The sequence below is a fragment of the Ochotona princeps genome, chromosome 6, assembly GCF_030435755.1.
Source record: "Ochotona princeps isolate mOchPri1 chromosome 6, mOchPri1.hap1, whole genome shotgun sequence".
Lineage (NCBI taxonomy): Eukaryota > Metazoa > Chordata > Mammalia > Lagomorpha > Ochotonidae > Ochotona > Ochotona princeps.
Window position 1 is genome coordinate 18,347,679 of NC_080837.1, and position 23,002 is coordinate 18,370,680.

General features: G+C 42.7%; 1 protein-coding gene across 1 annotated transcript in view; it reads right to left on the minus strand.

The window, feature by feature from the left end:
• The window catches only part of RAB8B (RAB8B, member RAS oncogene family), an 86,647-nt gene that overhangs the window by 18,166 nt on the left and 45,479 nt on the right, over positions 1–23,002 (minus strand). Inside the window, exon 2 of the mRNA XM_004578005.2 lies at positions 2,899–2,959. Within this exon, the coding sequence (XP_004578062.1) occupies positions 2,899–2,959 (61 nt within the window). The remainder of the gene's footprint in view (positions 1–2,898; positions 2,960–23,002) is intronic.

The window sequence follows — 23,002 nt, forward strand, 5'->3', positions numbered from 1 at the left end:
TTCATGGAAAATGCATGAGAAAATTATGCATGATTTCAAAATTTTTACAATAAAGCTTATCTTTCATTTCCATTCTTTAAAGTTTGTTTATTTGGAAGACACAGTGACAGAGAGCTCATCCTCTCACTGATACACACACCCCAACTGCCCACAACAGCCGAAATGCGTCAAGCTGAGGCCAAAATCACTCACTTCCATGTGAGTGGCAGAACTTCACACACTTGGGCCATCATCTGCTACCTCCCAGGCGTCTCAGCAGGAAGCCAGATCAGAAACATGCAGAAAGGACTCAGTATCAGACAGTCTGAACTGCTATGCCAGCTTCCAAGTCACAACTTAACTTACTTAACCAAGACACCATTTTCCACCAATTCTCTGAAGTACTCTCATACTCATAATTCTTTTCTGTTTAGCCCTGCTTCTTACCTTTGATGCCCCAAATTTCTACTATTATCATCTCTACACATAAGATCACCAAACACCAAAGCTTTCCTTAGGTTCCCAATCTATTTGGCTTTATACAAGGCACTAAGGAAATTAAACCAGTTCCTAAGAGGTTAAAATAATCGTAAAAAGAGCCAGTCCGGAACAACCATATTTTAAAATTTTTATTTTCGAGACTTATTTTCAAGTATTTAAAAGGAAGAGTGACAGGGAAAGTCGTAGAAAGATATTTCTCATCCTTTGGTTCACTCTGCAAGTGACCACAACACCCAGGGCTGGGCCAGGCAAAAGCTGGGAGCCATCCTGGTCTCCCACATGGGTGGCAAGGGCCCTGGCCTTGGGCCCATCTTATGCTGCTTTCTTAGGTACACTAACACAGACCTGGATTGGAAGTAGAGCAGCCAGGACTCAAACCAGCTCTCTGGTATGAGATGCCAACATTGCAGGCAACAGTTTAACCTGCTAACATCGGCCCCAGAAGAGCCATGCTTAATCACTACAGTTTTGGGCCCAGCAAAATGTCTCAATGGCTAAATCCTCACCTTGCAAGAGACAGGATTCCATATGGGTACCAGTTGGTGTCCTGGCTTCTCATCCAGCTCCCTGCTTGTGGCTTGGGAAGGCAGCAGTAGAGGATGGTCCAAAAACTTGGTCCCTGTACCCGCATAGAGACCTGGAAGAAGCTCCTGGCTCCTGATCAGCTCAGCTCTGACTGTTGCAGTCATTTGGGGAGTGAACCAGTGGATCTTTTTCTAAAAAAAATCACTAAAGTTTTGACAAATTCTTTCAGAATTCATCAGCCAGAGTAGGCTGCCCATAAGGAGAGCTCCACCTTGCGTTTTCTAATGTGAAAGATGGGTGGCATAGCATAGGACAAATGTATTCCCTAAAACTTCTATCTTGAAGCCTAACTCTCAGTGTAATGGCATCTGGGAGATAATTAATAACTAGGTCAACAGGGCAGAGCCCACATAAATGGGATGGACGCCCTTATAAGAAAATAAATAAAGGAAATGAGCTCTTTCTGGGCCAGGTGGGGATATATGTGAGAAAGCAACTGACAAGCTGAGAAGTGAGCTCTTGCTAGACCCCCAATTCACAGGCACCTTGATCTTGGACTCCCAGTCTACAGAACAGAGGTAAATATATGCCAAGACAGCTTATGTATGCCATTTTTTACGATAGCAATTATGATACTACAAAACAACAAGAAATATGTATTTGGTTTCTGCCCCAGATTCCTGGCACACAGGTCCCAAAATCCTTGGAGCTTCCAAGATTGTACCTTTCTGAATGCCACTGATGTAACAGGTGATTTGGGCTCTGGGTTAGTTAGCCATAGGATGATGCTGGCTGCCTTGTGATTAGAGGGCTGGGAGTTTCAGTACCACTACCCAACCTCTGGCCAATGACAAATGGCCAATGGTATAATCCATCATGTCTACATAGGGAAGCCTCCATTAAAACCCAAAAGGACAGGGTCAGGGAACTTCAGAACAAATACACGTAGATACAGGCAAGGTGGTGCAGAGAGGAAGAGAAGGTACAGAAGCTCCACAGTGCCCTGTGCATATCTCCCACCCATACCCTTTATAATAAGCTTCCTAATAATTGGTAAGCATAGCTGTTTTCTGAGTTCTATGATCAAACATGAAAGAGGTGTGGGGATCCCTGATTTATTACTAGTCAGTGAGAAGTACAGGTGACAACCTTCTACTAGCAATTGGCACCTGAAGTAGGTGCAGACTATGGGACTGAGCCCTCCATGGTGGGATTTCATGCTGTTTTCAGGGAGAGGGCAGCAGAAACTAATTAAATCACGGGACTTCCCGTTGGTGTCTGCTGGAGAAGTGCTTGGTGTATGGGGAGAACTCCCATGTATCTGGTGTCAGAAGTGTTCTGCTGCTTGTGTAAGAAGGAAAAGATTCTTTTGTTCCATATCTATCAGAGCAGCCCAAACGATGATTTATTTTCTCTCTTACTTCTCAGACTAAGGCTCCTCATCATTCTACTGAATAAGGAAAATGTCCAAATAAACCATGTAAAATACAGAGCTCAAAGGGAATTCTAAGATTTCCAGTTCAACCAATTTACAGATGAGGAAAAGCAGACTCCAAGAAGGGAAGCAACTGGCCCAGAATCTTCCATTTAAAGGCATTCCTGTTCAGGATCCCTATCATTTAACAACTTGGCCTTGTCTGATTTTGCAGTTATAACAACTTTATCAAGAAGTAATATACCCTCTCTCTAGAAGGATAAGATCTTAGATCGCTTTTGACTATAAAAGTCAGTGATTCCATTCTCCTTCTCTCAGTAGTGATGCCTTTGAAAGATGCTCAATACTCACTCATTTCTCCTTGGCATTGATTTTTTTAACGTCTCTAGCATATCACAAGCCACATTTCAATTCCCACTTTCAATCTGTGATTAAAGTAGAAACTGTGTTTTACTTACCATATCTGAAGCTTAATTTTCTTCCCATCCAGTTCTATCGTCCTGATTTTAAAATCAATTCCTGCCAGAAAAACAAAGAAAGATATGCTAAGTTTCTCCAAGTATAACCCAAGTCTTATTAGGAAGAGAACAAAGATTTCTATTGAAAAAAAGCTCTCCAACGCACTGGAAAATGTGAACACAGAGAGGGTGTGAATGGTATGTTTCCTCTGAATACAGGCTGAAGAAAGGAATGCTAATTACTCTGCAAAGAATTCCCACACATGTTAAATGCAATGTATTATATGCCTCATTATTTGACACAAATGGATCACATCCCTCAGTTACATAAGGTAGTGGAAAGATTGAGAACATACCGTATTTTCTACTTCCTGAAATACTTATAAACAATGCAGCCTGGTGCACACCCCCATCCTTGTCTAGGGAAGGCCGCAGGACCTCCTTAAAATATGTCCCTCCATCTCCTTCCATTTATTTTTCCAGAATCTGCAGCTGACTAAGGAAAAAAAAAAAAAAAGAAAAACAACAACAAAAACTGACCTATTTAATGGTAGGAGAGGGAAAGCCTGGATATCTACTTTATACAGCAAGTATTTAAATGACCTCCATCGATTACTGATTAGAACTAGAATGGATTTTAGCCCCAAAATGCATTTCAGAATGACGGAGAGCTTAAAAAAAAAAATACTTGTGACTAGGTCCGTAACCAAGTCTGAGATTCTGACTTACCTAGACAAGGGTGGGACTTGGGCACCAGAATTTTTTTTTTATTTAAATTATATTTGTTTTAATTTAAAGGTGGAGAGGGATAGAAGACAGGAAGGAAGAGAAATCCCCCACCCTCTGGTTCACTCCCCAGGATGCAATTATGGTATTTCGGTGTTTCTCAGAACCATCAAAAGCACCCCCTAAAAGGCTGCCTCCAAGCTACAGTTGACTCTCCAGCGTAAACGAGCCATGGGTTTCCCCATCCCCCTCAGCGTGGTACTCTCCCTTCAGGGAGCCTCTTCAGGTATTCTTGGGAATCTTGAAACAGACGACTAACATTCCCACACCAACCTGGTAGAACATCTTCTCAATCACTCTCTGCCTTCGCTAATGACCACAATGTTAACAACAGGCTGTGATATTCAATATCTCCCAGTTGCCAGGCTCACATTTCCCAGCTAGGGTACCCCTCTCAGTACGGCTGGCCCTGCAAGCGGCAGCATCAGAACAACACAGCATGAATATTATTGCTAGCAACTCATGGGACTGACCGATGCCATCCCTCATTGAAGGCTTCACTGACATCATCTCTGATGATGATTTATCTTTTTTATAACCTCCAAATCCAGGACAACAAAGGTCCTAGGGGTCCTGCTGCCTCCTTCCCCAGCATAAAGAACAATGTTCAACACCTGATGCATTCAATATCTGTTTCTTGAGACTAACATTTTTTTAAAAGTCTTGTCTCCCAAAACCCAGAAATTAAGTAGAAAGGGGCTGGGAGGACCGGCTTGAGGGGAGCTGTTGTTTATTGGGTGTATCAAGTTTGTGATCTGAGATGGTCCTGAAGATTGTGTGTACAATGCTGTGAAATACAGTAGTCCCTCAGCATCCTTGGGACATGTGGCAGGATTCCCCCACCCCCAAACACCCAAATCTGCAAAGCTCAAGTTCCTTATACAAACTAGGGTAGTGTTTGCACCTTACCCACCTATATCTTCCCATATACCTTAAAATCATTTTGGATTACTTATAATACTTCATGCAATATAAATGCTATGGACATAGCTATACAATCCATTGTCTAGCAGAGAATGACAAGGAAAGCATCTTACATGTTCAGTTACAGATGCAAACTCTTTCTTTGGATATTTTTAACCCACAGTTGGTTGAATCCTTGCATGCAGAACTCATGGACACGGATCATTGACTGTATCTTTAAAATTACTGAATTGTAATCTTAAAAATGGTTAAGATGGTAAATATTTTGTTATGCATTTGTAATCAAATTAAATCAAACTAAATTTGGCCTAAGAAAGCCTCAGTTCTTCATGCTCCAGTTCTGTAGAAAAACAAACTGAAATCCCAAATTAGGAATTTGCCTGTACAACAAAAAGCTGAGTCTCAGCCAATCACAAGCAGCTGAGCTTTAGTAAAACTAAGTCCAAATAAGGCAAATGGCACACTTAAGCCAAACTCCCTGTGTCCCTCACTTCCGTTTCCTGTAGGTCACTTCCCTTTTCTATCTCTGAACATTACCCAGCCATGAGGCAACATGAACCTGTGTAAGTTCTAGGGGTTGCCTGTTTTTTGTTTTTTGTTTGTTTGTTTGTTTTTTCTTTGGTCAATTACATTCTGATAAAATCATCTATTTAGTTTTGTTGTTGTTGTTTAATTATAGTAGGGGTCACCACTTGTAGTGCTGACACCCTATAAGGGTACCAGTTCGAGACCTGGCTGCCCCACTTCCAATCTAGCTCCCTGCTAACATGCCTAAGGAAGCAACGGAAGATGCCAAAATCCTTGGGCCCCTGAACCTGAATGGGAGACCAGGAAGAAGCTCCTGGCTTTGGATTGACCCAGCTCTGGCCATTGTGACTATTTGGGGAATTAACCAGCAGATGGACAGTGCCTGTAGGTCTACTTGTCTGTCTCTGTCTCTTTTTTCCCCTCTGTCTCTTCCCCTTTCTCTCTGTCTTCCAAATAAATACATTTTTAAAATCACAATGAAAAAAATCATGACTGGATACGTGCGGAACAGTTTTTTTAATTAAAAGACTAGTTAGTATCCATTGAATAGTTCATTCACATTTCAAATAAAAGATGGAACATATCAAAATGCCTGCTCTTTGCTGACTCCAGCTTACAAAGATGGTAACTTGTTCTTTCAGACTGACTGTGCACGGAGTTAGCAGAGCAGGGCACCTTCAACACCTTCATTCAAAAAAGCTGTTTTGAAACTCCCAGAGATCTCACTCACTCTCCATTTACTGGCAACATTTGGAAACTTTCTACTGACCTAACCTTTCGTTATCTTTTTTTGTTAGAAGTATTACCTTTCTGTTATTTGAGGAAGTTCTGAAAGACCATCTGTTCACCAATCGGAAGTTTTCAATGTTTATTCTAAGCACTGTGAACCGTGTTTAGACTGTGGGCAAGAGCCAGCTGACAGATGCCATACGGCACAGATTAGCACAATGCAGGGAAAAGGGAAGTATGGAATTGAAATAGTAACATTTTAGAAAGTAAGAATTTCATTTAAAGTGCAACATATTTACTAATTGTCAAAAGCCCTAACACTGTCAGTCAGACTCCGTCACTGATTACTGATCTGTTCTGCATCTCTACAAGGGGACTTCACAAAGTCCACAGAGAGCAGAATTATAAGAGACCTCTGTGACCAGTATTGTGGCACATGGGTCAAGCTGCTGCTTGGGACACTCACACAGATTACCAGGTGCTACTCATCTGAGTACACATTACTCTGCTCCTGACTGGGCAGCAGCCGTGGCTGGTACAGGTATTCAGGGAATGAATCAGGGGATGCAATATCTATCTTGTCACTTTGCTTTCCAAATCATATTTTTTAAAGATTTATTTGTTTTTGGGCCTGGCGGAGTGGCCTAGCGGCTAAAGTCCTCGCCTTGAATGCCCCAGGATCCCATATGGGCGCCAGTTCTAATCCCGGCAGCTCCACTTCCCATCCAGCTCCCTGCTTGTGGCCTGGGAAAGCAGTCGAGGATGGCCCAAAGCTTTGGGACCCTGCACCCACGTGGGAGACCCGGAGGAGGTTCCTAGTTCCCGGCTTTGGATCGGCCCGCATCGGCCGTTGCGGCTCACTTGGGGAGTGAATCATTGGATGGAAGATCTTCCTCTCTGTCTCTCCTCCTCTCTGTATATCTGACTTTGTAATAAAATGAATACATCTTTAAAAAAAAAAAAGATTTATTTATTTTTATTTGAAAGGTAGGTTTACAGAGAGAAGCAAAGACACAGAGAGAAAGATCTTCCATCTGCTGGTTTATTCCCCAAATGGCCACAAAGGCCATAGCTGAGCTGATCTGAGGCCAGGAACCAGCGGTTTCTTCTCAATCTCCCATGCGGGTGCAGGGTCCCAAGGACTTGGCCCATCCTCCTCTGCTTACCCAGGCCATAAGCAGGAGCTGGAGGGGAAGTGGAGCAGCGGGGACATGAACCAGCACCCATATGGGATCCTGACACTCAGGGTGGAGGATTAGTCAATTGAGCTGTGGTGCCAGTCCCTCAATGATTGTTTTTAAAAGACAAATTTATTCTGGCAAACGTTTAAAAAATTCTTGCATACAAAGTACATTCTCATTCATTTAAAAAGGCCAAGAGGATGCAATGAGATAATGGGTATGAACATACCATGGGAAGTCAAATTCTATGCAAGTGGAAACCTCACAGATTATCCAAATGCCATTATCCTGCAGCTCTTGTCACTTCACGCATCAATTATTGGTAATGACTTGTCAGGATGCTGTGCCAGCATCTTTCCCAGTCTAATTCCTCTATAAGCCACGGCTGGAATAACTCAGTAATGTCATTGCACCAGTTAAGAAGTTGTGAATCCAGAGCAGGGGGGGACCCCAGAGTGGAGCAGGAGGACAGGAGGAGGCTGGTATCCCAACCCTGGATACTCCCAGATCCTCACCAAGCACTATCAGTATGGGCACCAAGGACTATATCCCAACTGCCAAGGAGACCACGGGGAATTGGAGTGCCCTCGTAGGCCAAGAACTCTGAGGTCATCCATTCCCTTTCGGATCTCCCACACAGGATGCAAGAAGCCCAGCTCCTCCATTACAGGATCTATTGTCATCAGAACAACAGCCAGGAGCCCTGAGTGGTCCTCAGAAACAGAACAGTAAACTTCCTTCGGGACTCAGGAGAGGAGCTTTCTCTGGTCCTTGCTTAGCTCCAACTATGGAATCTCACCCTCTCCTGCAATAACCATCAGGATAGCTCTGGAGCACCCCACCACCACCACCACCAAATTAGATCAGATAGACAGAGACCAATAAGGAAAGCTTAGAACAGACAGGAAACAGTCAGCTTGAACTCACATATACCTTACTAGGCCACAAAGATTAGTTACTCCTCACTAAGGTATTGAAGATTTCTCCGCACACCCCTCCTAAAACTGTTCTGTGCCTGTTAGAGTTATAAGCCTGTTTGGACTATCCTAAAATTTGACAAGTTCAGTAAAAATCACGCTTCAATACTACAAGCTGCTAAATATAAAAAGGAAAAGACATGAGACAACTGAATCGTACCCTATAACCATTTTAAGGTGTATAGGAGCCAGTTCTGTGTATAAACTAAAATTGAAATGTCAATGTAGTAGTAACAGGATGTAGTTTTCTAACATATTGGTCACTCAATACCATGTCAATTACCTCCACAATGCTGTAAATTATTGTTGATGTTGTGTTGTGGCTTTTCATTGGAGGGGATATTCTGCCAGCTTTGCTTTCAGACCAGAGATGGTCTCCCAATGAAATTGTTCAATTTATCTGGACAATAAGATGCTGGACTCTATGCATGGTACATGCTCACAATGAAGAACTCATAACTGGATATGAACTGTACTACTGCAACAGTGTGGAGGAATCCAACATGGGGGAGGGCATGGGGAGGAGTTGTGGGAGTCCCAGAGTCTATGAAACCGTGTCATAAAATGAAATTAAAAAAAAAAAAGAAGCTGTGAATCCTCGGGTTGGCAGTATGCTCTTTGGCAGTGGGTAAATGGGCCTGATGCTGACACTTAGTGCTATTTCTCTTTTTTTTTTTTTTAAAGATCTTATTGTTATTGGAAAGCTGGATATACAGAGAGGAGGAGAGACAGAGAGGAAGATCTTCCATCCGACGTTTCACTCCCCAAGTGAGCCGCAATGGGCCGATGCGCGCCGATCCGAAGCCAGGAACCTGGAACTTCTTCCAGGTCTCCCACGTGAGTGCAGGGTCCCAAAGCTTTGGGCCGTCCTCGACTGCTTTCCCAGGCCACAAGCAGGGAGCTGGATGGGAAGTGGAGCTGCCGGGATTAGAACCGGCGCCCATATGGGATCCCGGGGCGCATTCAAGGCGGGGACTTTAGCCGTTAGGCTACTGTGCCGGGCCCACTTAGTGCTATTTTGACTTGAGCCTTCCATTTCTTTCTGAGAGTCTGTACTTGTTCCCCTCACTTTCTTTTGTGATTTATTTTTATTGCAAAGTTAGATTTGCAGATGGAAGGACAGACAGAGAGAAAGATCTCCTGTACACTGGTTGGAGCTGAACTGATCCAAAGTCAGGAGCCAGGTTTTCCGGGTTTCCCACATGGTTGTAGGGTCCCAATGCTTTGGGCCGTCCTCGACTGCTTTCCCAGGCCACAAGCAGGGAGCTGGATGGGAAGTGGAGCTGCCGGGATTAGAACCGGCGCCCATATGGGATCCTGGCACATTCAAGCCAAGAACTTCAGCCATTAGGCTAACGTGCTGGGTCCCTCCCTCACTTCTGCATGACCACCTCACCTTGCAGTTTATTCTGAGGACCTCACATTATCCGAGATCTCTCCTCAGCCAAGCCCAGCTCCACCTGAAAGCCTGGCATTTGCACAGTAATTCAATCCTGTGTTACTCAGCTTTATTAATAAATGGCCTTGTAGCTGTTCCCAAATCAAGCATAGGTCTTGTTGTCTTTTTTTCTAATTAGGTTGTGTACAGATACATGTGTACACAGTAGATACTAAATTGAAGGTTAAATAATGGGGCCAGTGTTGTGGCACAACAGGTGGAATGGGCACCTGTGAGGCAGGCATTTTGTATTCGGAGCACAATTCCAGTACTGGTAGCTCTGTTTCCAACTCAGCTCGCTATTAATGCATCTGAGAAAGCAGCAGATGAGAGCCAAAGTTCTTGGGTCTTTAACACTCATATGGGAGGTCAAGATGGAGTTCCTGGCTCCTGGCTTCAGACTAGTCCAGCCCCAGACCATGACATCAAACTAAGGAATGAACCAGTAGATGGGAGCTCTGCCTCTATCTCTCCCTTCAAAAAAAAAATCATGTATTTTTATTTGAAAGGCAGATTTACATTGAGAAGGAGCAGCAGAACGAGAGAGAAATCTTTCATCTGCTGGCTTATTCCCCAAATGGCTGTGGTGGCCAAAGCTGACCAGATCTAAAGGCAAGAGCCTTGGCTTTGGCCCATCCTTTGCTGCTTTCTCAGTCCATAAGTAGAGAGCTGGATTGGAAATGGAGTATTTAGGACACAAACCAGTGCTCATATGGGATGCCAGCACTTATAAGTGAAGCATTAACTTGTTAAGCCACCAGAACAACCCTTACTCTGCCTATCAATTTTAAGAAACTTTAAAAAAAAACAATAGCTGTAAATAACAAAGTGTCAATCGAGATGCCCAATTATAAACAACAGAAGCTACAAATCAAACAAGTTTAAGGTAACTTGTTGACTCATATAACAAGCCCATTTGTGAGCTGGGGTTCAGGCATGGCTCAGGCTAGTAGCTTCAGCTCATTTCTTTGCACCTCCCTTGGCTCTGCCTTCCTGGGAGTATCACTTTCACACCCTGTGGTCAGGGACCACAGCAGCAATACAAAGAAGAGATCATTTTCCGGTGTGTCTCTCAGAAGTGAGAAAACATTTCCCCAAAGCCTTTCCTTTGTGCCTCATTTCTGAACTTAAGAGCCGTGGGAATGTCACAATCTGTGGGGCTGTCTGAATTCCTGAACCAACCACCAACATGAGGAGTTAGTAAGATTGGATTAATCCAAATCCATCCCTACATTTAGATTAATCAAGGCCCGTCCTGAAGCTGGATCACTCCTCAAAATCACCAGGCTACTAAAAACACTAGAGAAAAGCTGTTGGAATCAATCAAAACATCCTCTCAAACAACACTCCAATCTATTGAATTTATAAAATTTGAATATTTATAAGCATATGAAATCAACAAACCACAGCAGCTCTCACTACCATCCTATCACAAACGTTTTGACATTAAACAAAGTTTTTTTTTTAAGATTTTATTTTTTATTACAAAGTCAGATATACAGAGAAGAGGAGAGACAAAGAGGAAGATCTTCCATCCAATGATTCACTCCCCAAGTGAGCCGCAACGGCCGGTGCGCGCCGATCCAATGCCGGGAACCAGGAACCTCTTCCGGGTCTCCCACGCGGGTGCAGGGTCCCAATCGCCGGGCCCTAAACAAAGTTTACTTCTCTGAAAAACTTATTTAAAAGTGACTAGGCGGCATGGCCTAGCGGCTAAAAGTCCTCGCCTTGAAAGCCCCGGGATCCCATATGGGCGCCGGTTCTAATCCCAGCAGCTCCACTTCCCATCTAGCTCCCTGCTTGTGGCCTGGGAAAGCAGTCGAGGATGGCCCAAAGCTTTGGGACCCTGCACCCGCGTGGGAAACCCGGAAGAGGTTCCTGGTTCCCGGCTTCGGATGGGCGCGCACCGGCCGTTGCGGCTCACTTGGGGAGTGAATCATCGGACGGAAGATCTTCCTCTCTGTCTCTCCTCCTCTCTGTATATCCGGCTTTCCAATAATAATAAAATCTTTAAAAAAAAAAAGAAAGTGACTTTGTCTAACGTCAAAATAAATATCAGAAATAAGAAGGAAAGGGAAAACAATGGGGGTGGTATTTTGACAGGGAGTGAAACCACCACCTACAATGCTGATGACCTGTATAGATGCTGATTCGAGTCTCAGCTGCTCCATTCACAATACAGCTCCTTGTGAGCATGCTTGGGATAGCAATGGAAAATGGGCCAAGTACCCCATCCACCTGGGTAACCCAGAGGAAACTGCTAGTTTTGGTCTGACGCAGCCCTGGCTGATGTGGCCATTTAGCAAGTGAATTAATGTATGGAAGATCTCTTATCTCTCTGTAATCTTACCTTTTAAATTGATTTCTTTAAAAAAGAAAAAAAACTTAAAAAGAAGGAAGAGGAGGAGGACATTAAGTTACTCAAGTAGCAGACACAACATTTCAGGCTACACTGTCAGGCTGAACTGGAGCTGTCACCAGTGCCAGAGTCTTTCAGCTCCCCTGGCTGGTCCCCAGGCACAGATTAGAGAATGAAAAGAATGAAGGAAGGGGCTGCCATTCCAACAGCCAGCACTAAGCACAGCTCCCAGGGGCAGTAAGGGAGCAACATTTTTGTTTTTAACTTTATGACTATACAAACTCAAAAATCATAGCGTCTAAAGAACACTGCGCTGGGAACCAAAAAGCCTTGGCCATTCCAAGCGATGTGTGAGCATCATCTTGGTCAGCACGCAGTACAATAACTCACGTGCACCATGACACCCAAGTCACGAGTGCTGCATGGCCCAGCACACTGCACGCAGCTTCCTTCCCGGCAGCCATTCACTGGCCAAGGGTAGGGCTGTATTGCTCCCATGTTGCTCAAACACACTCCAACATTCATTCTTTGACAGCATGAAAGCTGCCCCAGTTTTCTCATCAAACGCTGTCGGATTAATAAAATAGGAACACTGAAATGTAACAGAATATTCCCAAGGGTCTCAGGGCAATTTTCATTTTGGACTCACACACACACACACACACACACACACACACACTCTAATGGATTATTTTAGTAAGCTGATTCTTACTCTAAATGGTTGCTCATCTTTGATGGTTGCTACATTATAAAATGCCAAGGGAAGCAAGTACGAGAGAAAGCTATGCAATTACAGACCTGTGGAGTACTCAGGAAATGGTTTAGTCCAATCCTCTTTTTGTGGCTAAGAAAACTGAGGCTCAGCAAAAAATGCATCAATTTACCCAGCTTCACCTCGACTAACATAAAAGGAAAGGTTAAAATCGAATGTTGGCATTTAAAGGTAAGGCCCTCCCACAGAGTCACATACAAGAATGTCCATGTCTTACAGTTCTTTACTGGCCAAACACTGCAACACCTGAAGTATCCACTGACCGCAGTGAATATTCTAGAGCAGTGAACAGGAGGCACACAGTTAACAGATCTAATGCAGGGGATAGCAGCTTGGAACGAGCACTTGGAAATGGATCACCTTCATTCCACAATCTGGGTATCATTCAATGTGGTGAAAGAAGATGGACAGCAATGTTACACCCTCAGCAAGTGAGTCAGTCAACAAATGTTAACAACATCATCTTCTCTGGGTCAAGAGACTGGAGAGGTTGCCCCAGGGTCTGTAAGTGGGTGAAAGGGTGCCACTGGCAGAGTATGGGAAAGAGTATTTTTCCAGGCCTTGGGAACTCCCTAGAGCCAGCCAGTTCTGACCCCAGTGGTGAGCTATGACTTGATGCATTTTTCCCTGTGGGTGCCACAGCTTAGAACACCCACAGCTCTCCCTTCTTTCTTGGCTATTCTGTGGAGTAATCTGGAGAAGTCTGTTGCCTGGCACAGGAAAATCAGGGGTGGGGAAACAGTAGGGAGCTCCAATTGAGGCTTTCTACACCTGGTTCTAGCTGGAGTTTACTACTTCTTAAAAAAAAAAATTATTATTATTTTAAATTGGAAAGGCAGATTTATATAGAGAAGAGACAGAGAGAGAAAGATCTTCCATCTTCTGGTTCATTCCTCAAATGGCTGCAATGCCCAGGCTAGGACCCACTCGGTGTCTCCCACATGGTTGCAGGGTCCCAAGGATGATGTGGGCCATCCTCCTCTGCTTTCTGAGTCCATGGTAGGGAGCAGGAGGGAAGTGAAGCAGCTGGGACGTGAACCGGTGCCCAAATGGGATGCTGGTGCTTGCAGGCAGAGGATTACCCAACTGAGACATCATGTCAGTCCCTGGAGTTCTTTTAAAAATTCAATTTGCCTGCAGTTAAGAGAACCATGAAAATAATTCAGCTTTCTGTGCCATTTAGCCTCTCAATAAAAGAGAACAATGCAAAATTTTAAGGCTGGGTATACTTACAGTGCTGCATATTTTTCTATGTAAGTTAGCTATCCCCTCTGGCCTACTCTATAAAATTTAACACTGTGCCTTCACAAATAAAAAAGAAAAAAAAAAAGGAGGGGGAATGTATTTTGTTTCAAAAGCACATTTGGAAACATCTGTGATCCCAGGCTCTCTGAGTACGCGTTTTGTGGTTTGTCTATTTACATTTCAGCGATCTTACAGAAATAGAAAAGAAAAAAGGAAAAGTTTCACAAATACTGAATTCCTAATTCAGGATTATTTTTAAGAATGAAGATACAGCCTTAATGGATCTTGCTAGTTTCAAAGCTTGGTTTGACAACCACATTTTGTTTATGCTTTTTTTTTGTACACATGTAAATTATAAACATGGAGATTAATGAAATTTTAGAGTAGCTGGCTTAAGGATAATTAGTTGAAAGCTCTAACTAGAAAAATGTATTACTGAAACAGGAAAAAATGAGTCACACACTGAAGCTTTAAAATGTTTCTTTTTCCAGGGACAGGATAAAGCCACTGCTAGGGACATCTACACCCCATATAGAAGTACCAGTTCAAGTCCTGGCTATTCCACTTCTAATTCAGCTTCTTGCCACTGAGACTGGGAAGCAGGGACTTGAGTTCCTGCCATCCACATGACAGACCCTGATGGAGTTCCTTGCTCCTGGCTTTGGCCTGACTCAGCCCTGGTTGTTGCTTTTGGGGAAGTAGACCAGCAGATGGAAGATGAAGATATCTCTCTCCTCTCTCTGACCCTCTCTCTCCCTCACCTTCCCTCTCTGTCCTTCAAACACTCTGCCTTTCAAGTAATAATATTAATAATAATACAATAACAATAATGAATAGGTAAACAAACATTTGAGATAGGAAAAAATGATTCATAGACTGAAGCCTTAACCGATCTTTCCAGGGGAAGGCATTGTTGTGTTATGCTATTTCCTGGGATACCTGCATCCTATACTGAAGGCTACTCCATTTTTGATGTAGCTTCCACTAACACAAAAGGGAGGCAACAGATGAAGGCTCAAATACTTCGGGGTTCTGCTACCCAAGTGAGAGACCTGGATGGAGTTTCTGGCTCCTGGCTTCAGCCTGACTTACTCTCCGCTATTGTGACCGTTTGAAAAGTGAAAAGATTTGTGGAAGATTTATGTTTCTCTCAAACTGCCTTTCAAATAAATAAATAAATCTATAGAAATATATTAATAAATCTTTAGAAATTAAGTGTATTTCTAAAATATATTTTATATATTACTTTTTATATATAACAGTATATATCATATATATTCAAATGTATATTGTATACATTATATATCATATACACACAGATTTTTTCAAATAAAGTTTTAGGGAAAAACATGCAAAAGTGAAAATAAAGTTAAGGGGACTAATAGTGTGGTGTATCAACTAAGTAACTACCTGCAGTGACTTTACCTGCAGCATCCCATACAGGCACTGGTGAGTACAATCTACTCCACTTCTGATCCAGCTCTCTGTTAATACTCCTGGGAAAGCAGTGGAAATGGCTCAAGTGTATGGGCCCCTAAGCGCAGAGGAAGATCTAGAAGAAGTTCCAGGCTCCTGGCTGCAGCTCAGCCCAGCCATGGCTATTGTCACCATTTGGGAAGTAGACCAGCAGGTGGAAGATATCTCTGTCTCTCTCTCACTGTAACTCTCTCTCTCTCTTTTTTTTTTTTAAAGATTTATTCATTTTATTACAGCCAGATATACACAGAGGAGGAGAGACAGAGAGGAAGAGCTTCCATCCGATGATTCACTCCCCAAGTGAGCCGCAACGGCCGGTGCGCGGATCCGATGCCGGGAACCTGGAACCTCTTCCGGGTCTCCCACGCGGGTGCAGGGTCCCAATGCATCGGGCCGTCCTCAACTGCTTTCCCAGGCCACAAGCAGGGAGCTGGATGGGAAGTGGAACTGCCAGGATACTTCCCATCCAGCTCCCTGCTTGTGGCCTGGGAAAGCAGTTGAGGATGGCCCAAAGCTTTGGGACCCTGCACCCATGCGGGAGACCTGGAAGAAGTTTCTGGTTCCCGGCTTCGGATCGTCGCAGCACCAGTCTTGGCGGCTCACTTGGGGAGTGAATCATCAGACGGCAAGAGCTTCCTCTCTGTCTCTCCTCCTCTCTGTATATCTGATTTTGTAATAAAAATAAATATTAAAAAAAAAAGAATGTTAGATTGAAAGGATTTCAAGGCATTGTTTTTTTGTAAATACAAATTATAAAAGTTATAAAGCTATTTTCACCAAGTATAAATCTTGCAGCATATACACAGGGCCTTCAAAAACTTCATGAAGGAGTCATCAGTTAGCCTGAATATTAATATGCCCACATCCTACACTGGATCCCACAATTTTGTTCCCACCTTGGACCCCAGCCTCCTGCTAGTGTGGACTCTGGGAGCCAGTTGTAATAGTCCAAGTAACTGGGTTCCCACCACACACATGGAAGATTTGGATTGAGTTCCTGGGCCTAGGCTCTGGCCCTGGCCCCACCTTGGTCACTGTAAGCACTCAGAGAGTAAATTAGCACATGAAAGTGCTTTTTCTCCTTCAAATATAAAATGTATTTCTAATTCCATTTTTCCACAAGGTTTCTGGAGTGATTTTTTTATTTAGAATAATTTTTTTCAACTTTCAAAAAGTTAAAATTTATAGTCTAACATCTTTGAAAATTGAAAAGTTCAAAGTTCAGAAGAAAAAATGTATTAAAGTAAATTTAGAAGGCATTTTAGGAATGATGCACAATAGAGACTAGTTGCCAAATATTTTTATGTTAGTTTAGTTAAATCTAGCTCAGGAAAAAGGAGTGGAGGGCTTAAGAAAGACTAATAACTGGTCTATAAATACAACTTGCCCTTAAAACAGAGGACACCTGAGGGGCAGGCACAGTGAGCAGCAAGATGTTCAGGCACCACTTGGAACTCATACCAGAGTGCCAGCTCCAGTACCAGCTGTTCGGCTTCCTATTCAACTTCCTGCTAATGCATCCTGGAGGCGGCACATGATGGTCCAAGAACTTGGAACCCTGACACCCACATGGGGACTCAGATAGAGTTCCTGACTCCTAACTTCAGCCTGGGCCAGCCCTGGCTGTCATGGGCACTTAGGGAATAAACCGCGCTTTCTGTTGTTCTTTCAAGTAGATGAATATAAAACATTTTTTAAAAGCCAAACATTTCATGGAAAGTAGAATTAAAAGATATCTTTATTTAAAAAGAAAAAGAAGCAGAAGAAACCTGATATACTAAGAGGGACTAGAAAATTTCAATTTCCTCAGTGCTTTTAGTCTCTGAATAGGAAGTGGTAAATTAAAGTCCATTTATAGTGTAAATTAACAGATACACACAGCACCACTTCCTGCTTTAAAAGATGCTGGACTCTATGTTTGGTATACGCTTGCAATGGGGGAATCTCAACTGAACTTGAGCTGTGGTTATGCAACAAGGTGGAGGAATCCACCCTGGTGGGAGGGTTTGGGGAGGGGTGGGAGAACCCAAGTATCTATGTAACTGTGTCACATAATACAATGTAATTAATGAAGTTAAATAATAATAAAAAAAAACTGCATGGCTTTACACTGTCTTAGAATTTCCTACTTGTTACTGAATTACATCCAATTTTTGACATTCCTTGCTCAATAGCAGTACCAATAAAAATTAGTCACATCAACAAAAGATAAACTTATAAACTAATTCTAGAAATCAGTAAAGGCCAATTTTTCCTTGAGCTGTAAGCAGCATGATAGACACAAAAACAGTACAGGTGAGAGTAGTCTTCAGTAATATTTAGATTTCAGGGTTTCAACAACTTTTATCCATAAGATCAAAACAAAACCAACTGACTCTTTAAATGTCTTGGGGAACTACAGGGTAAAATAAATTATTATATATCAACTGAGATGCTAAAATATAGTTCAAACGTTTTGAAACACTAGCACTAATTCAAGAAACATGGAAACAAAGTATAATAATAACAGTTATAACAAATCATAAAATATGCAGGAACATCAAGAAAGCATTAAGAATTTCAAAGCAGGACCCTCAGAGCATGCCCTACTCCAGGGACCTGGGATTGGTGGGAGGCTGGTTGGGGCTCCTCCGTTTATCTCCCCCCTTACCTCAGATACAGAAAAAAAAAATAATAATAGTAATATGGAAACAATAGTATTACCCACTTTCCTGTAGCCCTTGACCCTCTGTTCCCTAATCAACTATGTAAAGATTATCAAAATTAAATAATTACCAAAAAAAATTCTGAATCAGATTAAAGAGTCAGCATTCAGAATGGCCACATGAATGTATGACAAGTACATTGCAAATCTTGCACTTTCAAAAGGAAATGTGTTTTAGGTATTACTCAATCTGGAAGTGGCAAGAATCACGAAGATGTTAGAATGTAGATTTTTCAGAGATTCTCAAGGAACAGATGTTTTGTCTTCAATAAAATCTACTTGGGGGGGCCAGCATAGTGGCATTGCAAACTAAGCCTCCACCTATGGTACCTAACATCTCAGTTGGAATCCTGGCTGCTTCATTTCCAATCCAGTTCCCTGGGAAAACAGCAGAGGCTGGCAAGGTCCTTGTGCTTCTGCATATGTGTGGGAGACTTGGAGGAGGCTACTAGCCTCAAATTGGTCCAGTTCTGGCCACTGGGACTGCTTGGGGAATGAACCAGTTGATGGAGGCTATCTTTTCTTTTCTCTGTAACTCTGTCTTTCTGATAAAAACAATTCAAGCTTATAAAAAAACAAAATCTATTTTCACAAAAGGCCTAACTTGAGAATTAATCTTCCTTTAAAAAAAGGGGATGATCCCAGTCAGTTAAAAGCTCCAACATACCATCAGCAAAAATTTACATCATTATGGAATTAATTGACATAGTAATGAGTAACCAATATGTTAAAAGAAAATGCGAGTTCTTAACCACGTTCTGTGACCACTTCATTGACATTTCAATTTTAGTTTATACACAACATTTAACATACATAACATAACATGTTATACATAACATCATATCATCTTAAATTAAGGCAAACATGGGGTATTTAACTTTTTGGGATTGGCTCATTTCCCTTAGCATTTTGGTTTCCAGTTTGGCCCATTTGGCCACAAAGAAGTGCATTTTGTTTTTTTTAATAGCTGAGTAGTATTCCACGGAGTAAATGAACCATAGCTTTCTTATCCAATCCTCTGCTGATGGGCATTTTGGCTGCTTCCATGTTTTTGCAATTACTGATTGTGCTGCTATAAACATCGGAGTGCATGTTGGTTTCTCATAAAACAAGTGTTCTGGATATATTCCTAGGAGTGCTATTGCTGGATCATACGGTATGTTGATTTTGAGTTCTTTGAATGTTCTCCATACTGATTTCCATAGAGGCTGTACCAGCTTTTAATTGACTGGGATGATACTCTGCTAACTCTGTCTTCAGACCAGAGAGGGTATACCTAAGAAGCCGTTGAACTTGACTGGACAATAAGATGCTGGACTCTATGTTTGGTATATGCTTGCAATGGGGGAATCTCAACTGAAATTGAACTGTGGTTATGCAACAAGGTGGAGGAATCCACCATGGTCGGAGGGTTTAGGGAGGAGTGGGGAGAACCCAAGTACCTATGAAACTGTGTCACATAATACAATGTAATTAATGAATTAAAAATAATAAATAATTAAAAAAAAAAGAACTACCAGAAAAAAAAGGGGGGGGGGATGGGCCCAGCGGCATGGCCTAGCAACTAAAGTCCTCGCATTGAACACGCCGGGATCCCATGCGGGTGCCAGTTCTAATCCTGGCAGTCCCGCTTCCCATCCAGCTCCCTGCTTCTGGTCTGGAAAAATCAGTTGAGGATGGTCCAAAACCTTGAGACCCTGCAATCATGTGGGAGACCCAGGAAGAGCGCCTGGCTCCTGCCTTGGATCGGCACAGCACCGGCCATTGTGGTCACTTGGGAGTGAATCATTGGACAGATGATCTTTCTCTCTGTCTCTCCTCCTCTCTGTATATCTGACTTTGCAATAAAAAAAATGAATAAATCTTGAGAATCAAGATGGCGGAATAGGGTAAGGACACATTTAAACGGACAGAAAAACATTTAATCAGGATGAAGCAGAGAGGACATATTGCAGGAAATAGGAAAGGACAGAACAACAGCAGAGGGGTACCTGGAGACTGACACACACAGGAAAGCAGTGGACACAACAGTGTGGTATTGCAGTGACTGATACTCCAGCAGCATTCAGCTAACAGCGATCTGAACTCCACCAGCAACCAGGTGGGAAGGGGACTTTCACTGCGAGTTTGGGAGGTGAACCCAGACAAAGAACTGTCTGTCCTGCTGGTCAATTTGATTTGACCAGGAGCAGAGACAGAGCAGCAGATCTCAGACAGGCAGTGTGAGAACAGGGTGGATTTCACAGCCCAGTCAGCCCCCTAGAGCTGAATTGGGCACCATTTTGCTTAAGGAGGAAAGGGCAAGGGAAAGGACTGAGCATGCGCTGAGCTGGGGGTGAGCTCATTTCTGACTCAGTGAACTGCAGCAACGTGGCATTCTACAGGTTCCACCCAAAACAGGTCTGGGTAGCCCTCGGATCTGACGGCCAGCAGATCAAGAACTCTAGTAGTGGTACGTCAGGCGCCATTTTGTACACTGTGGCAATAGCTTTGGGACTGCAGGAGACAACAGTGAACTGTGCATGTGCTGAGCTCATGAGAACTCACTGAGGTCCGTGGAATGCACTGGTCCCGCAGGTAAATAATACCGATTTTGGCATCGTACGGGTCAAAATAGGTCTGTGTGGCACCCAGACCTAAAGTCCAACAGGTTCCGACAAGCTCAGTGCCACCAACAACCTAACTAGATAGCACACCTGGTGTCTCTCTAATCCTGGGACCTGCTCCAACCGGAAGTGAGAGAAAGCTTGCAGAGACAACGGTGCAGACTCAGCACGGTATCACAGGAGGTGGAGAGTGGTGAGACAAGAGCTGGGGCTGTGGAGACCATTGAGGAAATCTGACGTAAGAACCCAGACCTGGAACTCACTGGAGGTTGTGGCACAAGTGGCTGCAAGGAAAAAGGTGTGTACCAACTGCAATAAATAAAATTGCATTGTAGACCTGTGGGTGACACAGCTTAGAAACCTGCCCCAAGGAGAAGAATCTGCTAACCTGAAGTACAATGATCAAGAGCAAAAGAGACAAAGGCACAATGAATATTACTGAAAACTCCCCTGCAAAGGAGCAAAACCCTATGCCAACCTCAGAGTTAACTGAGGAAGACATCAACAAAATGGGGCACACAGAATTCGCAAGACTCATTTTAAAGCTTCTGATAAAAAATGAGAAGCACATACAAGAGTTCAAAGAATTCAAGGAAGCAATAAAGCAAATCAAGGCTGGTATATCAGAAATTAAGAACACAGTAGAGCAAATTAAAAGTACAATGGAGAGTCTCCAAAATAGAATGAAACAAGCAGAAGAAAGAATCTCAGAATTGGAAGATATTTCCTGTCATCAGGGGGAAGCAAACAAAAAGCTGGAAGCAGAGCTGGATCAGGCCAAAAAAAGTATTCAAGAATTGAAAGACACTATTACAAGGCCAAATATAAGAGTTATGGGAGTCCCAGAAGGTGCAGAAAGAGAAGCTGAGCTTGCAAATGTATTTAATGAAATAATAAAGGAAAATTTCCCTAATCGGGAGAAAGAATTGGGAAACAACATTCAGGAGGGGCACAGAACTCCCAACAGGCTTGATCAAAAGCGATCTTCACCAAGACACATGATTATCAGGCTCTCTTCAATTGAACATAAGGAAAAGATCCTTAAATGTGCACATGAAAAAAATCAATTGACATATAAAGGAATGCCAATTAAACTCACAGGAGATCTCTCACAGGAAACTCTACAGGCAAGAAGAGAATGGAATGACATATTCCAGATTCTAAAAGAAAAAAATTGTCAGCCTAGATAACATGTCCAGCAAAGCTTTCTTTTGTCTTTGAAAATGAAATAAAATTCTTCCACAGTAAAGAAAAGTTAAGGGCCCAGCGGCATGCCCTAGCGGCTAAAGTCTCGCCTTGAAAGCCCCGGGATCCCATATGGGTGTTGGTTCTGGTCCCGGCAGCTCCACTTCCCATCCAGATCCCTGCTTGTGGCCTGGGGAAGCAGTTGAGGACGGCCCAATGAATTGGGACCCTGCACCCGCGTGGGAGACCCGGAAGAGGTTCCAGGTTCCCGGCTTTGGATCGGCGCGCATCGGCCCGTTGCGGCTCACTTGGGGAGTGAATCATCGGATGGAAGATCTTCCTCTCTGTCTCTCCTCCTCTGTATATCTGACTTTGTAATAAAAATAAATAAATCTTTAAAAAGAAAAGTTAAAAGAATTTGCCTCTTTCAAACCTGCCCTACAAATGATACTTCAAGATGTTCTCTTGACAGAGAAGAGGAATAGCACCTACCAAAACCAAAGGCAAATGGAAAGACCATCCCAGTAAAATGACAACAGAAGACTAAACCAGTGAACACCCCATTCCTAAAATGACAGGACCAAAGTAGCACCCATACATATTAAACTCGGAATGTAAAAGGCTTAAGCTCAATCAAACATCATAGATGGATTAAAAAAAAAACCCATCTGCTTATTGTCTGGAGGAGACACACTTCAACAAAGACCATCGGAAACTATATCACAAGGGTTTTGTTGTTTTCTGTTAGTTTCATCTCTTCAAAACACTTTCTTCTAATTAAATCATTCAATGACTCGTAAATTATGCAGTGGCATCATTTTCTTCAAGAAGATTCTTGATTTTCATTTCTTCTTGATAATCATTTAGTAGCATGTTATTTAAATTCATGGTGTTGTTAATTTCTTTTTTCTCCCTGATGTTGATTTTGTTTTGTGGCTCTTCATTTAAGGGGATGTATAGTAGCTGTGTAATGGAGACTGTTATATCTAGTAACATGTTACTTAACTTCATGGCATTGTAAATGTCGATTTTTTTATTGCTGATTTTGTATTATGACTTTTCACTTAAGGAGATGTACAGTAGCTGTGAAATAGAAACTAACATCCAGATGTATGCATTTCTGCTTCCAGACAAAGATGGACTTGCAATGAAACTGTTTACTATATCTTGACAATAGGATTCTGGACTCTGCCA